At 33.6% G+C, this 21,982-nt stretch overlaps 1 protein-coding gene and 1 long non-coding RNA gene across 5 annotated transcripts in view; one reads left to right on the top strand and one right to left on the bottom strand.

Moving 5' to 3' along the window:
• The window catches only part of CERT1 (ceramide transporter 1), a 104,786-nt gene that overhangs the window by 35,134 nt on the left and 47,670 nt on the right, over window positions 1-21,982 (bottom strand). For all 4 annotated transcript variants that reach the window (XM_025437437.3, XM_049108371.1, XM_049108370.1 and 1 more), the window contains exons 4-7: window positions 16,309-16,416; window positions 15,356-15,494; window positions 10,008-10,091; window positions 208-365 (exon numbers count right to left, since the gene is read on the bottom strand). In XM_025437437.3, coding sequence (XP_025293222.1) covers window positions 208-365; window positions 10,008-10,091; window positions 15,356-15,494; window positions 16,309-16,416 — 489 coding nt within the window. The remainder of the gene's footprint in view (window positions 1-207; window positions 366-10,007; window positions 10,092-15,355; window positions 15,495-16,308; window positions 16,417-21,982) is intronic.
• LOC112653356 (uncharacterized) lies at window positions 9,834-15,090 on the top strand. Its single transcript, XR_003132100.2, has 3 exons — window positions 9,834-9,885; window positions 11,369-11,601; window positions 14,762-15,090. It is a non-coding gene; the product is annotated as an uncharacterized LOC112653356 (long non-coding RNA).

Below are 21,982 nucleotides of genomic sequence, written 5' to 3'. Positions count from 1 at the left end.
GAATATGTAACTGGTGAACCTCACTAGGAAAATGAGTTTCAGATGCCTACAAAGTTTCAGAGTAGTGCTCCCTGTACTTCTATCAATCCCAATAGATTTTTCCCAAAGAAGTTAAACTGTTCAATCAATATATAAAACTGAGATAAAATGGGGATTATTTTTTTAAATTATTATATTTAAATAAAATGGAAGAAAAACTAGACTTACCTTATCCAGTCTCTTTTGCCAGCTGTCCTCACGTTTTACCATTAGTTCAATACAATGAGAAAGTGTAGCAAGGATTCCAGCAGTAGTTGCTTTAAAAGTTATTGCCTCCCCTTTAAAGTCTATACCATTAATTCCTCTTGGTGTTACATGTGGAAATACTGAAGAAAAAAAAAAGTTATTCACTGAAAATCTTTCTAATGAAGAATTAACTGTTCATCAAAACTTAAAACTAGAAAATGTTTAAAACCCAGCAAGTCAGAGCAGGCTTTTGGATTATAATTTCCCTTTTGTTGGCCAACATGTAAACATTTCCATTACATACTCCATAAGCAAAGAAGTTTGTGGCAGCATATGTACTTTCTTATCTCTTTTTTCTGGATTCTGTTTCCTGAAATCTATTTGCTGTACTGCACCCAATGAACAAAGTGGTAGGAGGAAAAATACTTTAACAATAATACCCTGCAGGTTAAAGTGGGACTAAATTACACCAAGAACTACTTCACGTTCTAAGAGGCCTGAAATTTAAAAAATACCTAACAATAAACTATAGAATTGAATAAGGTAATGTAAAACTTTTAAATAAATGCCCCAAATTAAGTCTGAGACCAATGCACGTATCACATGGCTCTTATGTTTATATTAAATGAATTAAATGAAAAATCCTACAACTTACAAGTTATGCAAGAGAGCATAACTTACACTATTAACTAATAAGAAACCATTCCAATAGAATGCTTATAAGTGAAATGATACTTTCAACTTTAAAAACTCATGTAGATATGATAGCAAAGGTATAAGCCACAAAACAAATTGATAAAATGAACTTCATCAAAATTTAAAATCTCTGCTCTTAAAAGTATTGTTAAAAGAATGAAAGTTATGTAGAATGAATAAGTCTACAGGTCTGATGTATGACACAGTGACTATATTTAATAATACTGGGCTGAATACTGGAAATTTGCTGAGACAGGTTTCAGGTGCTCTCATGACAAACAAAAATGCTATCTACATGAGGAAATGATATGTTAATTAGCTTGACTACAGTTCATTATGAATATCAAATCATGTTATATAGTTAAAATTCATTTAATTTCCATTTTAAAAACTTTATAGAAAGATAATGAGGAGACAAGCCACAGGCTACAAGAAAATCATTGCAGAGCATATATCTAATAAAGGACTTGTATCCTTTATCAATATATACGTTATATATATTAATATAGAATACTGACATTCAATACAGAATACATACTGTAATCTCAAAACTTTTTTTTAAAAGACTTACTTATTTATTTATGATAGACAGAGAGAGAGAGAGAGGCAGAGATACAGGAGGAAGGAGAAGCAGGCTCCATGCCAGGAGCCTGACGTGGGACTTGATCCTGGGACTCCAGGATTGCACCCTGGGCCAAAGGCAGGCGCCAAACCGCTGAGCCACCCAGGGATCCCCCTGTAATCTCAAAACTTAATAAGAAAATATGTAACCCAACTAAAATATTGGGCAAAATATTTAAACACTCTTCAACACAGAGATATGGATAGCAAATAAGCACATGAAAAGATGCTCAATACCATTAATTACTAGGGAAATACAAATAACCACAACAAGACATCACTAAACAGCTATCAGAAGACTAAAATTTGTGTTTTGAAAGATGTATTTATTTTAGAGGGAGACAGAGAGAGGATGCATGGGGAGGGGGAGCAAAAGGATGGGGAGGGGTAAAAGGAGAGGGAGAGAGAATCCTTGAGCAGATTCCCCGCAGAGCTTGTACTTTAGGTAGGGCTTGATCCCATGATCCCGACACCATCATTTAAGCAAAACCAAGAGTTAGGCCACTTAACCAACTGAGCATCCAAGTGTCCCAAGACTGACTGTGCCAAGTATTAGTGGGGATTTGGAGGAATCAAGACTATCCTATATGGCTGGTAAAATAAATTGGTGTTTTATTTTTTTTTAAGATTTTATTTATTTATTCATGACAGACACAAAAAGAGAGAGAGAGGCAGAGACACAGGCAGAGGGAGAAGCAGGCTCCATGCAGGGAGCCCGACGTGGGACTTAATCCTGAGTCTCCAGGATCACACTCCAGGCTGAAGGTGGCACTACACCACTGAGCCACTAGGGCTGCCCAAATTGGTGTTTTTTTTTAAGTTAAATATACACCTACCATATGATTCAACCATTCCATTCCTGAGTACTGACTTCAAATAAAATATATGTCTATAAAAACACCACACATGAATACTCATAGCAGTATTATTGTAACAGCCAAAAACTTAAAATAATCCAAATGTCCATAAGGAGATGAATGGATAAGCAAATTGTAGCGTATCAACACAAGGAAATCCTACTTAGCAATGAAAAGAAATCAAATACTAATACAAAAAATAATATGATGAATTTCTAAAAAAGAAGCCTGGACAAAAAACTCCCACATACTGCATGAGTCCATTTATATTATACTCAAGAATATGAAAACTAATCTACACTGACAAAAAAAAGAGATCAGAATGGTTGTTTGGGAATAGGGAGAGGAGGGTTGACAAAAGAGATGAAGGAAACTTTTGAGGGTGATAGATACAATAATCTTGATTATAATGATAACATCAAAACTTACCAAACCATGCACTTTAATTTTTAAAGATTTTATTTATTTATTCATGAGAGACACAGAGCGAGAGGCAGAACATAGAGGGAGAAACAGGCTCCAGGTAGGGAGCCTGATGTGGGACTAGATCCTGGGACCCCAGGATCACACTCTGAGCCAAATTTATGGACACTCAACCGCTGAGCCACCCAGACATTTCTAAATCATGCACTTTAAATATGTGCAGTTTATTGTAGGTTAATTATAACTCAATAAAACTGTTAAAAAATATATTTTTCTTATATTTTCTGAAAACCCTATCATTTTAACTTCTTTATTTTCTAACACTCTTACCAAGATCACAGTTTAATTATAAACTACTTTCATTAATGGAAGGAAATGAAAGGTCACCTATGTTCTGCATAAAAGGATGTGTATTAACTAAAATAATCTGTCCTCTCTGCTTAATGTTAATTTATATATTTTTGTAAAAACTTTAATTTAGATGAAAAGTGTGACATGAAATGTTTTTGAAAAAATTCTAGAAATATAGAAATGTACCTCTTCAGCTCTACTTACTACTTTCAGAAGCAGCTACCTGAAATCCTTTTCAGAATGATACAGGGATTATGTCATAGACTTTAAGCTTTTAAATAGTTGATATTAAAAAAAATAGTTGATATTTTCAACACTTCATTTTAGTGTCTCACACATAAGTCATGATGACAAAAAACTCACCTTAATCTGTTATCCACTCGGCTCCTCTAAGTACTGGTTACTTTGATTTTTGCTCCAAGTCTCTTAATACCTTATACTGTAGAACTATATTAATCTTGATGGGAAAAGTTGTGTAAAACTCTGAAGTACTTGGGTAATTTCTGATGAGCATACTCATCTAAATATCTCAGCTAAAAACAAGGTAATCTTTTCTTCTTTTTTAGAGAAGGGAAGGAAGAGAGAAAGCATGAGCAAGCAGGGAAGGGGAGAGGGAGACAGAGAATCCTTTTTTTTTTTTTTTTAAGATTTTTTTTTTTTATTTATTCATGATAGACATAGAGAGAGAGAGCCAGAGACACAGGCAGAGGGAGAAGTAGGCTCCATGCAGGGAGCCCGATGCGGGACTCGCTATCGGGACTCCAGGATCGCGCCCTGGGCCAAAGGCAGGTGCCAAACCGCTGAGCCACCCAGGGATCCCCGAAACACAGACTCACACACACTATTTTTGAATAGCAGGCAACCTAAAGGGGAATCCCCACAGTTTTTGTAGTGAGGAGTTTTTTCATTTTCTCACATCAAAAAGATTGTGTCTGTATGAGCGTATGTTACCACATACAAGGGACAGAAAAAATTGGCAGATAAGTTCTTCTGAACATACAGGATGGCAACTTGTTTAAATCTCTCACCTGCCAAAAAAAAAAAAAAAAAAAAAAAAAAAAATCTCTCACCTGCCTACTATGATAAAGAAGAAACACAGTTGAAGACTGTGATATGACACTGATATCAATCAAGCCAGGGTCTATGATCAGTTTCGGACTACTGGCCTATAGTCCAAGATATAGTTGGCTAAAAAACAAAATCTAAAATATTTTCACATGAAAATAGTCTCCGAGCTAAAAGAGGGTGAAAAGTGACTGGTGGTAGAAATTCTCTGTCTGGACAATTAATGCACATGCACACAGACTGGGTGGAGAGAAAGAACAGAGTATTATTCATGCTCCATTAACAGTAAATTTCTTCTTTGTGAGTTGCATCAAGAGTATACCTTGATTTGACAGATCAGTTAGTATCTATACTCATTCTTTTATATAGCTGATAACATGACAAAATGCTCTTGTATAATATTTACAAAATAAGAATAGATGTAATATAGGAAATTGGTCAGAAAATATTGCTGAATAGCAACAACTGGAAAATATAAAACACATTCCAGTGCCACACTTTACTGGTGGTTTTGTAAGTGTTAAAATTGGAAGCGTGACTCTTCCTATTTTGTTCTTCAAGACTATAGTATCTATTCTGCGTAATTTTTGACATAAATTTTAGGGTCAGTTTGTCCATTTCTGCAAAAAAACTTAGGATTTTGGTAAGAATTACATTGATTCTGTGGGGCAATTTCAGGAATACTGAATTCTTAATATCATCATCTCTTCTAATCCATGAATATGGGATATCTTTCTACTTTTAGGTCTTCATTTTTTTCAATGTTTTATTAATCTCAGAGTATAAGATTTTTGTTTCTCTTGTTAAATTTGTTCCTAATTATTTAATTCATTTTATAAATTGCCATAAAGATACTATTATAAATAAAGCTGTTATTTTAATCTTCACATTGTTCACCATTAGCAATAAAAATATGGTAGACTTTTTTTAAAGTAAGCCCTATACCCAACGTGGGCTTTAACTCATGACCTCAAATCCAGCGGCACATACTACACCAAATGAGCCAGCCAGGCACCCCAAAACTGATTTTTACATATTGATTTTATACCCTGCAATCTTGCTGAACTCATTTATTAGTTCAAAAAGTTTTTTAGTGGATGTCTTAGGATTTTCTCCTAAGATAATGGCACCTTCAAATAGAAATAGTCTTAATTCTTCCTTTAGAATCGGGATGCCTTTTATTTAACTTTCTTGTCCAGTTGTTCTGGCTGGAATCTTTAATGCAGTATTGAACAGAAATAGCAAGAATGGACATGTTCCTGATATCAGGGGGAAAGCAGTCTTTTACCACTAAATGAGATGTTAAATGTAGATTTTTCACAGATTTTTTTTTTAATCAGAGTAGTTATTCCTATGTTTTTTAGTGTTTTTATCATGAAAGAGTATTAGTATTAGATTTTGTCAAATGTTTTTTGTTTTGTTGTTGTTTTTTTTTTTAAGATTTTATTTATTTATCCATGAGAGACACACAGAGAGAGGCAGAAACACAGGCAGAGGGAGAAGCAGGCTCCTAGTGGGGAGCTCGATGTGGGACTTGATCCCAGGTCTCCAGAATCATGCATGCCCTGGACTGAAGGCAGTGCTAAACCGCTGAGCCACCTGGGCTGCCCTGTCAGATGTTTTTTTGTGTTTTGTTTTGTTTTTGTTTTTTTTTTTTTTTTGTTTGTTTGTTTTACATCTGTTGAGATGACTACCGGTTTTGGCCTTATTCTACTGATATAATTATTTTATCAACTGATTTTCCTAAGTTAAGTCAACTCTGCATTCTGGGATAATTCCCTTCTGGTCATAGTGTATAATCCTTCTTAGATGTTGCTGGATTTGGTTTGCCAGTACTATTAAGTATTTATATCTATATTCATAAGATATATTGGTCTATAGTTTCATAAGAGATATTGGTCTATAGTTTTGAGATCTCTTTGTCTCACAAAACTGTCTCAACAGGTTAAGAAATATTCCTCCTAAAGTTTGGAAGAACATGTGAAGAGATAGTATTAATTCTTCTTTAAATGTTTAGTAGAATTCAGCAGTGAAGCCATTTGAGCCAGGGCTTTTCTTTGTGGGGAAGTTTATGACTAATTGTATCTCTTTATTATTGGTCTATTTGCATTTTCTATGTCTACTTGAGTAACATTCTATAGTTTGTGCCTTTTTAAGACTTCTATCTATTTCATCTAAGTTATCAAATTTGTTGGCATACATTTATTTATAGCATCCCTCCTTCTTAATTCTTTTTATTTCTATAAGGTCAGCAGTGATAGTCTTCCTTTCATTTCTGATTTTAGTAATCTCTTATTTTGAGCTAAAGATTTGTCCATTTTGATCTTCTCAAAGAACCAATTTATAGTTTCTATTCTTTTTTAAAAAAAGATTTTTATTAGAGAGAGAGAGAGAGAGAGAGAATGAGCAGAGGGAGGGGCAGAGGAAGCAGCAGACTCCCCAATGAGCAGGGAGCCTGATGCTGGGCTAGACCACAACCTGACTTGAAGGCTGAGCCACCCAGGCATCCTTCTTTCTTTCTTTTTTATAATAAAGGTGTTTCAGGTAAAAATTTCTCTCTAAGCACAGCTTTAGCTTCAGCTCATCTGTCTTGGTATCTTATATTTTTGCTTTCATTCATCTCATAGTATTTTCTGATTTCCTTTGTGATTTTTATCTTTAATCCACTGATTATGTAGGAGTACGTTAATTTCTACATATTCATGAATTTCCTAATCTTTGTCACTGATTTCTAATTTTATTTCTTTGTGGTCAGAGGACATATTTTCTATGATTTAAATCCTTTTAAATTAATCGAAGCTTGTTTTATGGCTAAGAACAAGGTCTTTCCTGAAAAACACTACATGTATTATCAAGAAGAACATATATTCTCCTATTGTTAAGTGGAGTGTTCTGTATATGTCTACCAGGTCTGTTTATTTTATTTCTTTGTTGGCCTTCTTCCTACTTGTCATCAACTGTTGAAAGCTAGATATTTAAGTCTCAAACTATTACTACTTAATTGTCTTTTTTTCCTCTTCAATTTGGTCAGTTTTTGTTCCATATATTTTGGGGTTATGTTATTACATGCAACTACATGTGTAATTGTTATATATTTTTGATGAATTGACGTTTTCATCATAAAGACTACCTTTTGACCCTAGAAATGTAAATTAATAAAAGATGACATAGAGGGATGCCTGGGTGGCTCAGCAGTTAAGCATCTGCCTTTCGACCCAGGGCATGATCCTGGAGTCCCAGGATCGAGTGTCCCACATCCAGCTCCCTGCATGGAGCCTGCTTCTCCCTGCCTGTGTCTCTGCCTCTCTTTGTTTCTTTCAGGGATAAACAGATAAAATCTTTAATTAAAAAAAAAAAGAAAGAAAGAAAAGATGACATAGAATAAAACAGATGAAAATTTACATTAGAGGTAAATACAAAATTCGTTCACAAAAGATTTAGGAAACACTCCTTCCACCATGAATCCTGAGGGTCTTTAACTAAGGAAAATGTTTTCGTATCCAAAAATTCCTCCTCTGGTCTAAAGTTCAATTACCTTAATTGTCTTTCTCTCTCTCTCTCTCTCTCTCTCTCTCTCTCTCTCTCTATTTTTAAGAATTTTATCTAATCCTAGGCTATGATCAAGTAGTACCAGATTTAAAGACTACATGTTCTGTTCACTTTATATACAAAGCTTCCAACTTATTTCTAGAGGTTAACCACAGAAAGATACTTTCCATCTATGGTGATTAACAAGACATAATTTCTATCAACCACTAAGAAAGGAATTATTTTAAACAGTGAATCCCACAAATATACTTAAAACACAATTGATTTAAAAAATTATACAAATATCTTCTAGGATATTTCTCTAAATGACTTTAGTAACCCTGTCTTCTGTTGCTTCATTTCTCTCTTCAAAAAAAGAGACTGGAGGTTTTCCTCAAATATCTGGAAATCAGGCTATCTGTTCACATCTCAGAGTTCAGTTTCTAGAAGGTCTGTAAGCATTGGCAGGGTTTTTTAATTAGTGGACTTAAAGGCTGATCTGGTAGTGAGGCAGCTTTTTCAGGGAAGAGGTAGAAAATCTCTATTTATAGGTCCTTTATCTGTGGTCATTCAGCATCTACAGAGTTATGTTTTAATTTTCTATCAGAAAATATATGTTTGGTTGATGGATATTCTGGAAACATGGTAAAAGGAGGTTCACGATGCAGACTTTCATTTAGTGCCTGGCTACCAGAATCCTTGGTGATAAACAGAACAATGAGGCTGTGAAATTTCAACCATCAGTATGTAAATTTCCACAAAATCACTTTACAGATAGGCCAATACATCTATCTTTTGCTATGCCATGTATTCCTGAATCTAGAACTCTCCAGTTCAATTTCTAGTTGAAAATAAGAAATTAAAATAAGTTTAATTTTATTAAATTAAAAATAAGTTTAAAATAAGTTTCCTTTCTATTCTGGGGAATGCAGGTGGGGGAACTGACCAGAATAGAAGTTTTGATGTGCAAGTCTTATAATTTTTTCATTAATTTTTCCAATACCAACCAAAATCTTTTTCCTATGAAAACAGATTATACATTGTGAATTTAAAATGTAACTTGAAAGAATCTTCCCAAAATAATACTCTAATTTCACAAAGGTAAATTTAGATTACTCAATAAAATTCAACATTTCAGTCCCAACTTGTAAGGACAACTTTGTAGTAAGTTAGTATTTTGCAAGTCTGAGAGGGGGCAGGTCATAAGGAAGAAAAGAGTCATGATGAAAATAAACAGGAAGAGGGAAAGAAGGATAAAGTGGGCAGAGAGAAGCACAGATTTTAGTATCAATAATGCAATAGTCCACTGTGATCTCTGAAATAGAAAATTAATGCCATGCAGACAACAGTTTGAAAGTTATTTTGAAAATATGCCAAAGTATAAATTATATTTCACATTCTTCATAACTTTAGCAAAAATAAGCACAATTAACTCATTTTTTCACCAAGTTTTATTTTTGTAATTAAAAAAATTTTTACCAAAAAAAAAATTTTTTTTTTTTTTTAAACAAACCTAGTTTTTTCTTAGGATATGCCAAAAGAAGAATACTGACTATGAATCACAGATTTCTGGTTTTGTTTGTTTAAGATTCCTCGTGTAAGAGATACCATGCAGTATCTGTCTTTGGTTTCTCTTACTGTAAGACCCTGGAGGTTCATCCATGTTGTCACAAATCACAGGCTTCTAATGAACAATTCAGAATTCCATCTAATAAGTTAGCCATTATACAGAGAGTAACAATAAATGGGTATATGAAACAGACCACCTTGTTCCTAGCTCTGTAAACAACTGCACCATGAAATCAGAGATATTTTTAATAATTTTCCTTTAATAATACTGATTACATACTTTTCAACACCAGCTTATTGAGTGGAGACAGGAAAGAATGTTAAACAGAGAGAAATATACTCAAACATTCAAACTCCATTATAATGCATCCCCCAAGAAATAAACTTGCAGTACGAGAAACTGATTTTAACAAATACTGCTGAAATAAGTAGGACAATGTCTAGAATTTAGAATGAGTCTTTGTTAGGTAATGAGTGGCTATTATTATTTAATGTCAGAATGTATATTCCACTTACATGTCTTTTCCTAGGAGGAACTTTTCACTTTCCGGTAATTACACTGCTTTTAAAAAATTACTCAATTAGATAATTATTCTTGTTACACACTTAGTTATTATATAATTTTAGAAAGAACACTTTATCTAGCTGAGAGGAACAAAATGTACTACTTACACTTTTCCTTATTGCCATTAGTGTTATGCAAGAAGTCTCCATCAGAACGTGTTGTAGGAAAATCGTCTTCATCATCTTCTACCACTAAATAAAACATATTTAAGGGTATCAGGATGAAAGGAAATAGGAATTAACCAGTTAATTATTTTTGTTTTCTAATTTTATTTACTTATTCATGAGAGCCACAGAGAGAGAGGCAGAGACACAGGCAGAGGGAGAAGCAGGCTCCTGTGGGGAGTTCGATGTGGAACTCGATCCCAGGACCCTGGGCTCACGACCTGAGCAGAAAGCAGACACTCAACCAGAGAGCCACCTAGGCATCCCTAACCAGTTTATTCTTATGTTCGAATGAGTCAATATATTTTAGATTCTGCGAGTACAAGATCTTATCTTTGTATTTTCAGTGGTTGTCAAGGTATGCTCAATAAACATGCTGTGGAATGTCTTTAAATACATTATTATAAAAAAAAAAAACTATACCCATTCTCATTTGTGTAAGGGACAGGACTGAGATATGAATTTTTTTTGTCCTTTAGTCTTCCTATCCCCTTCCTACCTAGCTTGAGGCGATTTCATAATTCTACCAAAGGCCTGCAAAGGCTGAGCAAAAATGTAAAAGATTAACTTACATGGAGAAGATACCTTAACTTGCCTCTGTGAGTTCTTAAATTTACTATTTCTGGATATGTAGGGAAAACAGAATGACTTACAGATGTGATATCAGTTTTCATTCATCCTAATGTGTCTGTGCTTGGATATCCCTTTAAAACTTACGCAATTCCAGAAAAAAACAGAATCCCCGATAATCTCCTTCTGAATACCTTTTTGTTCTATGTACTATTCCTTTTTGTACTGCCTAACATACTTTAATCATCTGTATTATGTATTCCACTCTTAATGCAAATTTATAAACCTCAGCCTTCCAACCTATTCTCTACTATCACACTTTTTAATGGATTCTTTTTTAAGGCATTCCCTTTCTACATAAGAAGTCTTCATTCTAAATTAATATCTTACTTCTTGCCTATATCTCTACATCAAATAAATATTTGATCTACTTTAGCTTGCTCTCTCTCTCTCCATCTCTCTCTCTCCAATGGATGTAAAACCCACTCCTGTTCCTTAACTCTCCCCTAAAGGGTAGTAATCACCACAGAAAATACTTTTGTTCTGTGTTGCCATTTTTTTTGTTACTAGGCTATTTCATTTTTTCACCACTTAAACATTTGGCTACTCATCTATAACAACTTTTTCAAATCATCAGCTGCTATTATCTACTAAATCTACTATTCATTTCTACTCAGCTAAGTAATATCTATATATGACTAACATTTTCTTTTCTATGTTCATCACTTCTATAGATTTCAGTATTCATACTGAAGCCTCTGCAGACACCTAAGTCCCAGGATTCATCAGATTCCCAGATTCTATGGATCTTCATCTTCTTATCAATCATTTGCAAATACGGTCAATTCTAAGAAATTCATTAACATAGCATACTGCTCTACTTTTAAATCAGTATTTATCACCATCAGACAAGATCCTGATCTTGACTCAGTAACTACCCTGAACTGTTCTTAAATATTACTGAAAGGTTTGTACCTCACTTATCCCATTCATATTTACTTTGGGCTTTGTATCTCTAACCATCTAATAGCCCAGTACCAACAAACAGGGATTTTCAGTTTTCTTTTGCTAGCCCAACACTTAATATATAAAACTGATGAAAACAAGAGCTGCTCTGGCTAAGAGTGGCCTTCCCCTTCCCCTTCCAACCAAGCACTCCTTACCCATCCCTGAGGCACCTTTAAGGGATGTCTGACATGATTTGCCTAATACAAGTCCCCCAACTCAATCATTCCTGTTTTCCTTATCCTTGTAATAATCCAAATGAACCACATTAAAAACAGCAGCTATTATTTACTAAAGTATGGCTGTTAGGCACAGTGCTAATGTATATACTCTCAATTCTCACAGTCATACGTGCTGGATATAGTATCCACTTTACAGCTGAGAAAACAGATGTAGAAAAATGTTAGGTAGTCTACTTCAAGTTATTAAACTAACAGTAATAAAGAACGAGATTAATAGAAACTTCCATTAATATGATACATACCTTCTTTTAAAATTAAACAGTATGTTTAGGTTAGATATAATGTCTTCTACTCCTGGAAACCTAATATATCTAACTAAGACTTTAAGGGTTAATTAAATCCTACTGAAGTATATGTGGGAATTGCGGAGGAAGAGTTTGGGCTGAAAAGTCCCTTACTAACAACTCTGATAAAGCATTTTATGTAAAAACACTGAACACCTAAAATAAAATGGGAATTTGCTACTATCATTTTAATGACACACTTAAAAAAGAACACTGATTCTTAAAATTCCTTAAGTCATGAAAAAGACTTCAAAACAAGAACACTGTACCCACCAAATTTATTATTCAGAACTGAAGGAGATTGAGTTTTCCACATACGCAAAAGCTTTTTTGCTAAAGGAGTTCATCACCACTAAATCAGCGTTATAGGACAATGTTAAAGGGACGTCTGTAGATTAAGGAAGTCTGTAAGTACTATTTACAAAAAAATATAAAAGAATAAATCTCACTGAAAAGGTAAATATAGAGCAAAAGTAGTGGATTAATCACTTACAAAGTTAGAATGAAGGCCAAAGAGACGAAAGTAGATTAATTCACTACCTATAATCAACTACTGTCATAGACTTAATATTGATAATTTACTGAAAGATCCTTAGACTCATTCGGTTCAACTCTGATTTACAATCGGAGGAATAATTCCTACAAAGTAGGAAATTATGGTCCATGTCCTTATTTCACTTTTACCCAACATGTACTCTTAAACACATCAATATTTCCTAAAATAGCATTTATAGGGATATCAGTTGTTATGGGTTGAATTGTGTTGCTACAACACTCATATGTTTAAATCCTAACCTTCCATACCTCCGAATGTGACTCTGCCTGTTAAAATAATAATCAAATTAAAATGAGGTGGGTCCTAATCCAATACGACCAGTGCCCTTGGAAGAGAAGGAAATTTAAACACAAGCACTTTCAGATGGAAGATGATATGAACACAAAGGGAAAAGACAGCCATATATAAGCTGAGGAGAGAGAGACCTAAACCAGATCCTTCCCTCGTGGCCCTCAGAAGCCAACGTTGGTAACAATTCATCTCAGACTTCTAGCCTCCAGAACTGTGAGAAAATAAATTTCTGTTGTTTAAGCCCCCTAATCTGTACTACTTGGTGATACCAGCCCTAGCAAACTAATACCTTGGTCTACTACTGTTGCTATTGAACTGCAAATTGTTTAAAATTATTTTTCAAAACTTCTATACAACCTGGTTATCATTGCATCCCAACTTCTAATCCTTCCACTATCACTTTGTCCTTGACATGTTATATATACCATTGATATGATCGTTTAAAAATGAAGAAATCAATTCCATTATATACCCTGCTTTTGTTTAAAAGGCTATCTGCAAATGAAAGATGATTTGTAGTGTTTGATTAAAAAGGAATACATACATTTTTCTTAATGAGGGAGAAAGAAATTCAACTGTCTTTATTTTTGGAGAAATAAATATCAAATGTTAAAGAACCTAAAACTTAAAGTCTATCAAATATAAAGAACTTCAAGGCTACTTAACTTAGACAAAATTAAGTACCTTAAGAGGAATATGGGCTTCTGTTTCTGACCAAAGTGTAATAAATAGACTACCCTTTAGCATGAAACTAAAAAACTGGAAAAACCATATACAATGGTTTTCAAAACACTGGACAGTAGGCAACAAAGAACAGTGATTCCTGAGAGTCAGAAAACAAATAACATGAGTCCTATGATTGAGAGTTTCGAAGTGGTCCAGTAAGGAGGAAACCAAAAGGAGTCTGACCAACTCTCTAAGGTGAGGAATAGCTGACAGTATAGAAAGACAAAGGTAACCAGGGTTCACAAGGCAGAGGACTGCAAAGGAGAATCCTGTACAGAGACAGAATTCCAGAGATTAGTAGAAGGTTTCTTTAAGAATTCAATAAAGTACTGTTACCACATACAAGTGAGGAAATGACAGAGGTCAGGGAAAGAATCACATGAAAAAAACTCCAGGGACAGTATCCAAAACCTACATGGTACAGGGAAAAGTACCTGTTTCCACAACACTGGAAAACCTTGTAATTCACAGGGTACTGGTTAGAAAACTTTGAAGACTCTTACCTCAGTAGTGGGGAGAAATTAAAATACATAATTGTAAGGTTCTTAAACTATGCTGGAAGTGGTATGATACCTAAAGGTAGACTGTGGTAAGTTAAATGAACATACTATAAACCCTAAGGTAACCACTGAAATAACAGTTATTACTAAAAAAGCCAACAAAGGACATAAAAAATTTATTTTTAAAATAATTTCAATCCAAAAAAAGGCAGGAGGGAAAATAAGAAGTCAAAAAGAATCTGAGCTCAGATTAAACACATTTAACAAAACCAAGAAATGAAATCACATCAAATAACCTAGTTATTATACTAAGAATGAATTTAGTGCTAGCTAGTAATACTGCTATGAACAGTTCATTTCTGTGTTCATAGCAAATAAAAGAAAAACTGAAGAACAGATGTTAACATCAGTAATATCTTTAGCAGTAACAAAGAGAATAACTTAAAAACTCACATTATGAGTAAGTTAAATGAAGATCATCTCTCTTAAATAAAAAAATTCACTATTATTTTTAAATCTCTAGTAGCTCCATTATTGGTTTCTTCTTCTGTGAGAAAAAAGCCAGAGGAAGGGATGGGGAGAGAAAGAAGTGAAGAGAAAAAGAAAAGGAGAAGAAGAGAAGGAAGACAGAGGAATAAAGAGATCGAATGATTTCAGATTTGGAGGATTTAACATACACATGCTTCTAAGACACATGATGGGGTAAATTTCTTTCTTTCTTTTTTTTAAAGTAAGCTCTAGGTCCAACATGGGGCTTAAACTCAGAGTTGCATGCTCTACTGACTGAGCCAGATGCCCCATGGGGTAAATTTATTAAACATGATCATGTGAAATGCCCCAAGTTTACCAAGATGATGGATATATTCTTTAATGGAATAAAGAGTTTAAAAATCATTTAAAAATTGTCAGTCATATCTGGGATGGGGGATCAGATTACTTAGAATGTATTATTAAAGTGTATGAGTTATATGGACACTGAAATCTGTTACATTGGGAGTTTTTAGCAAAAGTGACTATAATTAACCTTTATCACTTAAAGATATTACCCTTTTTAAGATCAAGGGGCTTTAAATCCATTCATTCTCCAAGTAAAAATAGTGGTAATAGCCTAATTAACCTTTATCCCTTTGAAGTTCATCCTTGGAGACAGCATCAGCACAGGCATCAAAGTACTTCTGTAAAGTATCAACTTGTCTACATAGGATATCCCTAAAGGTTTCCATTTCCGCCAATTTTTCACGTAAACTGTGGCCTTTCTGCAAAACACACAAAGGGGGGAGGGGATGTAGTCCAAGTTAATAAAACTAGAATTTATATACTCCTATGATATTTCATCACCTTATTACTGAAGTCATGCGGGTAGCCACAACTGTCAGGTTCAATTTAATACTCAGGAATAAAAAAAACAAAACTCAGGAAGAGACTCGAACACGACTAATTAGTGGCTTGACAGTGATAAGCCTGAAGGAAATAAGAAAGCATTAAGTCTGATAATTTGCTAATATAACATTTAATACTTTCAAATTAAACTCTGTGAGGAAAAACTGTAGAAGACTTTGGGCAAATATGTTACTGGGTGCCCTTTCAAAGGAATACTGTCATCTACAGTACAGAACCCTTAAGAGACGGTGTTGTTTCATCATATGGAAATGTTGATATTGCTGCATTGGAGTTACTTTATATCCTTTAAGTAGGAGAAAACTGAGAGCAACGTAAATGATTTCGGTTTACAGAGGTACAAATGATCTTTGTCCAGTGGACACACTTGGTTACTATTTTCTGAATACTGACCAGCTTTGCATATATTAGCAAAATCATTTCAATATTCCTTAAATTATATTATTCTCCTTTGAATCAATTTTTCTTTACATCTTCTCTCATTAATGAATAAAATTTGATGTGTTCATTTTATATTTGTAAGAGTCTTGATTCTGCCCCTTAAAAACTACTCTATAATAGTATCAAATAAATTACATCATAGAAAATTTCTTCACAAACTATCAAATAATTTCTTTTCACAATACTCATTACTAAACTTGATTATGCCTTAAAGCATACACAACCACAAACCTTGAATGAAGAGGTGGATGTTGCAGAATAGCCACTTGCTCCAGACACCAGTGACACCATAGAGCCGTGTCGACGCAAGCTGGATTCAGATCCATATCCAGATTCAGTCTAAAAAGGAAAGCAAACTAGGTGAAAAAAAAAATTAAGCAAAAAGTACTTAATCATCACAATAAAAAAAAAAGTTGTCTATATGAGGTGATAGATGTTAACTAAACTTACAATCATTTCACAATATACACAATATCAAATCACTATTTTATATACTTTAATACAATTTTATGTCAATTATGTATCAATAAAACTAGAAAAAAGCAAAAGGTTTCCTACAAATCAATAGGATTATTAATAACAATAATTAGCAGTCTGAGTCCATTCAAGAAATATAAGCAATCTACTGACATAAGTAATGCCTTTCCGTTCCTAATTGCCATTTACTTCAAAAATTCACTGAATAAAAAAAAATTTTTTTTTTTCACTGAATAACAACCACATATTAAGCTACTGGGCTGAGAGTGTTTCACAACCAAAAAACTACCTAGTATAGGCAAATTCACAAGGACAAAGTAGAAGAGTGGTTACCAGGGATTAGAGGGAGGGAGAAATGAGATGGAATTTAACAGGCACAGGATTTTTGTTGCAGAAGATGAAAAAGTTCTGGAGATGGATGATGATGTTCAACATGAATGTACTTCATGTCACAGAACTGTACACTTAAACATGGCTAAAGTGACAAACTGTATATTTTACCATAAGTTAAAAAAATGGACAGAACAAGGCTAAAAAAATAATAAGAAAACATTCAGTATTACTTCTTTATAGGTTAATCACTTATCCTAACACAGCTTAAATAGAACCGTCTCAGTGAAGCCTTTCTTTTCACACCAGGCAGTTTGTTTTTGTATTCTCAACCATTCTATATCATGATTATGGCATTTACCACTCAACTATTATAGTTTACATCCTGTAATTAAGACCTCAGATGGTTCTTCTAGAAGACGACTATATCTTTTTAAAATTTCTGTATTCACTTCAACAGTTCATTGCAGAAAAAAAGTTTCCAATTTTGGGGTACCTGCATGGCTCAATCAGTTAAGTGTCTGACTTCAGCTCACGCCATGATCTCAGGGTCCTAGGATTGATCCCTGATCCTTGATCCCCAAATTGTCTGAATCTGCTTGTCTCTCTCCCTCTGCCCCTCCTGACTTGTACATGTGGCTCTCTCTCATATAAATAAATTCCTTAAAATTTTTTTTTAAAAAACAAAGTTTTCAATTTTGTCAGTCTGTTAAGTAATCACAGTATGGAAGATAACTAATTGAACTCCTGGATATTGGGATAGAGTTAGACTCCACACTGTAAATAATACTTGGGGTTGACATTTTATAGCCCACCCTTAAGACAAAAGCAGTACTATGATATAGACAAAAGAACTGAATATTTGAAAAAAATAACTTCCAAGTACCTGAGACACTCAAGTATTTTCGATCTCAGCTTATTTTCTCCTATTACTTTTAAAAAGAACTATGAATAAATTCAGTTGTAGTCACTAAATATAAGAGGTAAAATAATATCTGACATTGGTATCACACTTGGTGGCAACAATTGGAACTTTTTTAGATTATCTTTCAAGATTAAGACTAGGAATCATTAAAATTAAGTACATTGTATTTTAAGAACTATCTCTGCTAACATCTTACATCCTCTGTGTTTGGCTCCTGAAAATCCATTACATTTCCTATACAGCTATTGGTTTACCCAGATATCATTCTTTTTTTTTTTTTTTTTCACTTTTCAAATTTTTAAATTCTAGTTAGTTAACATATAGTGAAAATTGGTTTCAGGAATAGAACTTAGTGATTCATTACTCACATAGGACACCCAGTGCTCATCATAACAACTGCCTTCCTATCCCTGACTCACCTCTCTCCATCAACCCTCAGTTTGTTTTCTATTGTTAAGAGTCTGATGGTTTGTTTCCCTCTCTTTTTTTTCTCCCCCCCTTATATGTTCACTTGTTTTGTTTCTTAAATTCCACATGAGTGAAATCATACGGTATGTCTTTCTCTTATTTCATTTAGCATAATACACTCTAGCTCCATCCCTATCACTGCAAATGGCAAGATTTTATTCTTTTTGATGGCTGAGTACACACACACACACACACACACACACACATCTTTATCCATTCACCAGCCCAAGACATCATTCTAATTGAAAAATGTTCTTTTAGGTTTAAGAACATTAAATTTTCATACTGGTTTAATTAATAAATAAAATGTGCTGCCATTTTTATGTAAAAAGATCTTAATACCAATTCAAAACATTTTTCCAGGTCAGTATCACTTTATTCAAAGGAGGAAGAAAAAATGAGAAAGGGGAACAGGGATCCACAACTGAAAAAGTACACAATAGCTTATGGAAAAGAAGTAAATATCTTTGGCAAAAAGACTAGAAATTTATTCACATGAAAACCAGCAGTCTCTTAAAATTCACACTTCTAGTATATACCAGTTGCCAAACATTCAAAGTGAAATTGTCATACTTCAATACTGCTTGTTTATATGAAATACTCTAAGAAAGACACTGCAAGATGTTTTTAAGTATCAATTTACTAACAAATTATATATAAACTTAAGACTGTATGGAATCAAAGTTCTTCTCCAAGACTTACCTTACCCTACACCATTCCACATCCACATCTCAAAGCAAAGCAGTGATGAAGCAAAGTATTTTTGTACCAGGAAAAATTAATGGAAGGGTAAATAAAGCACGCACTTTATGTAAACTATACCTCAAAAAATTGACTTTTTTTAGAAGATAAAACTAATCTGTGACAAAAGAAAGTAGGCCTGGGGGCAGTGGTTACAAAGAGGTACAAGAAAATTTGGGGGTACAGATTACAGTTGTCTAAACTCAACTGTCCAATTAAAATGGATCCATTTTAAGAATATAAGCTGTACCTCAATAAAATTTTAAAAAGATAAGCTTATTTCAATATAACAGAACCCCAACAAAAGAGAATTCTAATTACAACAATCATATATTTCACAAAAAAATCAGATTTTTAAAATAATGTCCTTAAGCTACTAAGATTCTTCACCTAAAATGGCTGTAGTTTCTTCTCTCTCTTGACAGTAACACTAACTTTCTAAGTGTAGTGCTTCTACACTTTAACCATATTGGTTTGGTAAACTTTCTCAGTAGATTAAATATTGAAGACTGGAATTAAAAATAAGAATTTATCTGTAACAGGCGAAAAACATAAGGTACTTAAGTCACTTATCTGACACATATGGTCATTCATTTCTAAAAAGAAATTAATCTGAATTGACTTTATTTAAATACAAAAACATACTATGATTTACAATAAAAATTTTATGGTATTAAAAATAGATTTTGGATATCTATTTGCAAAATATTCAAAACCAAACAATTTAAAACTTAAATGCATATAAATACCCTCTCCATCTAGTTACTTTTAATCAATGAGTCTTAGAGGTAGCAAAAACTGCTTATTTTTTAAAGATCTTTTCTTTCAAGATCTTAGAACAGAACAGAAATACAACAAAGTTTTTCTAAAGGTTTCTTCACCATAACATACTTATCTCGTCTATTTTTTTCATGTTCCACTATTTCAAAACAAGTAACATTTCCTCACAGCTAAGAGAACAAAGACTCCACTATAGCAATATTGATAGTGTTGTACATTTAAAAAAAATAAATAATAAATGTATGTGAAGGCTGATATTTTAGTGTAATTGTATTTCTACCTCTAATAAAGTTTCACTTAAATAAATTCCATTATGAAGTATAAAAATCATTCCAAGGAAAAAGAAATAAACTATACGCAATTGTGCTGTTATGCAATCTAAATAATGGAGACTCATTTCTCACTCTATTTCAGTCAATGCACTAAGATAACTTTAAATACAAATAAATGCGTAACAAATATACATATATTCACAGATGAATCCTCACTGCTAAAAATCTAGTCATTCTGGAAATGTCTATTATTGTGCCAGTAGTACTGACATTGCATAAAATATTCCTGATGGTATTACCACAACATTTAGAGTAATTTTATGACAGTCACAAAATGGATCAAATCATTTTTGGGAGTCACAGAATAAAAATAAAAGAACACTCTCATTACTTTAAAGGAGTATCTTTCAAGCTGTATAATTAAGCTTGATTTCCTTTTGTGTTCACATGACACGGGCATGATTTAGTTTCTGATTTCTCTAAAAAAAATCTAATCTATCATAAAAGATATTAATATTTTAAAAACATCTGGTCATAGATGCTAAAAATATTTCTAAAAGAAAAGTTATAAAACTATCCTGAAAAGGGTAGTGTTCCCAACATCTCCTTTGGCTTTACAAGATGTTTACTTTGAAGGCAACAATATTCATCCTGAATTTGTAAGATAGCTTTTTTGAAAGTAAAATGGGGTGAGGGAAGCAGGATGGAAATGTGAAAAAATTACTTTATTGTCACAAATGATATTGTGTTAAATGTTCTTAAAACTTATAACATGTGGGATCCCTGGGTTGCTCAGCGGTTTGGCGCCTGCCTTCAGCCCAGGGTGTGGTTCTGGAGTCCTGGATGGAGTCCTGCATCAGACTTCCTGCGTGGGGCCTGCTTCTCCCTCTGCCTGTGTCTCTGCCTCTCTCTCTGTCTCTCTCATGAATGAATGAATGAATGAATAAATAAAATCTTAAATTTATAACACACTTTCAAAATCTCATTGGTATGATTTTGGGACTAATGTTTCAAAGGTATGCTGGATTTTTCTTAATCCCACTCACTGTTCCACAAGAAAAAGAAGCTGAGCTTACTTAAAACCTCTAATTACTAAAACATAATATTTTGAAAACACAAAATTACATCTAAAATTAGTAATTCCAAATAGTTACTGCAGGAATATTTTTTCCATTTCAATATATCTGCTTAAACATCCTAATAGAATGCTTTGTAAAAATATCTTTTCCCAATTTGCGTGTTTGTAAATCATATTCCTGAACATGTTTGCATAAACATAGGATGCTCTTTTTTTGCTCATTTAACTGTACACGTCCTATGTAGAATAGGCTCTTTTTTTTTTTTTTTTTTAAGATTTTGTTTCTTTATTCATGAGAGACACAGAGAGAGAGGCAGAGACACACAGGCAGAGGGAGAAGCAAGCTCCATGCAGGGAGCCCGACGTGGGACTCAATCCCGAGACTCCAGGATCAGGCCCTGGGCTGAAGGCAGTGCTAAACCGCTGAGCCACCCGGGCTGTAGTTTACTGCTTTTAAATACTGCAATGAGACCACATCTTTATTATAATATTCCTTTTGTTTAAAACCAAAAAAAAGAAACCTCTAACAACAACAAAAAAACGCACAATCTTTTGGCCACTAGAGGGGATCAGTACCACTGGAAAGTAGCAGTATACGTGGAAAATTGATACGAAGGTTACTATTGGTCAAAGAACAATAGTAACTTCTAGATTCCTTAATGTGTACCTTTACCTTCTGTACCTTGACTTTTTTTTTGTACCTTGACTTTTAACGAAAATTAAAAGCATGATAAATTAAATCATACTATTCAAACTTACGAATTTCGTAAGACAACAGAAATGCCTAAGAACTGATTTAAAAAGAAAACTTCCTCAAAGTCACAATTAAATTCT

This window comes from Canis lupus, chromosome 3 (genome assembly GCF_003254725.2).
Source record: "Canis lupus dingo isolate Sandy chromosome 3, ASM325472v2, whole genome shotgun sequence".
Lineage (NCBI taxonomy): Eukaryota > Metazoa > Chordata > Mammalia > Carnivora > Canidae > Canis > Canis lupus.
This window is presented reverse-complemented; position numbering and strand designations above follow the sequence as displayed.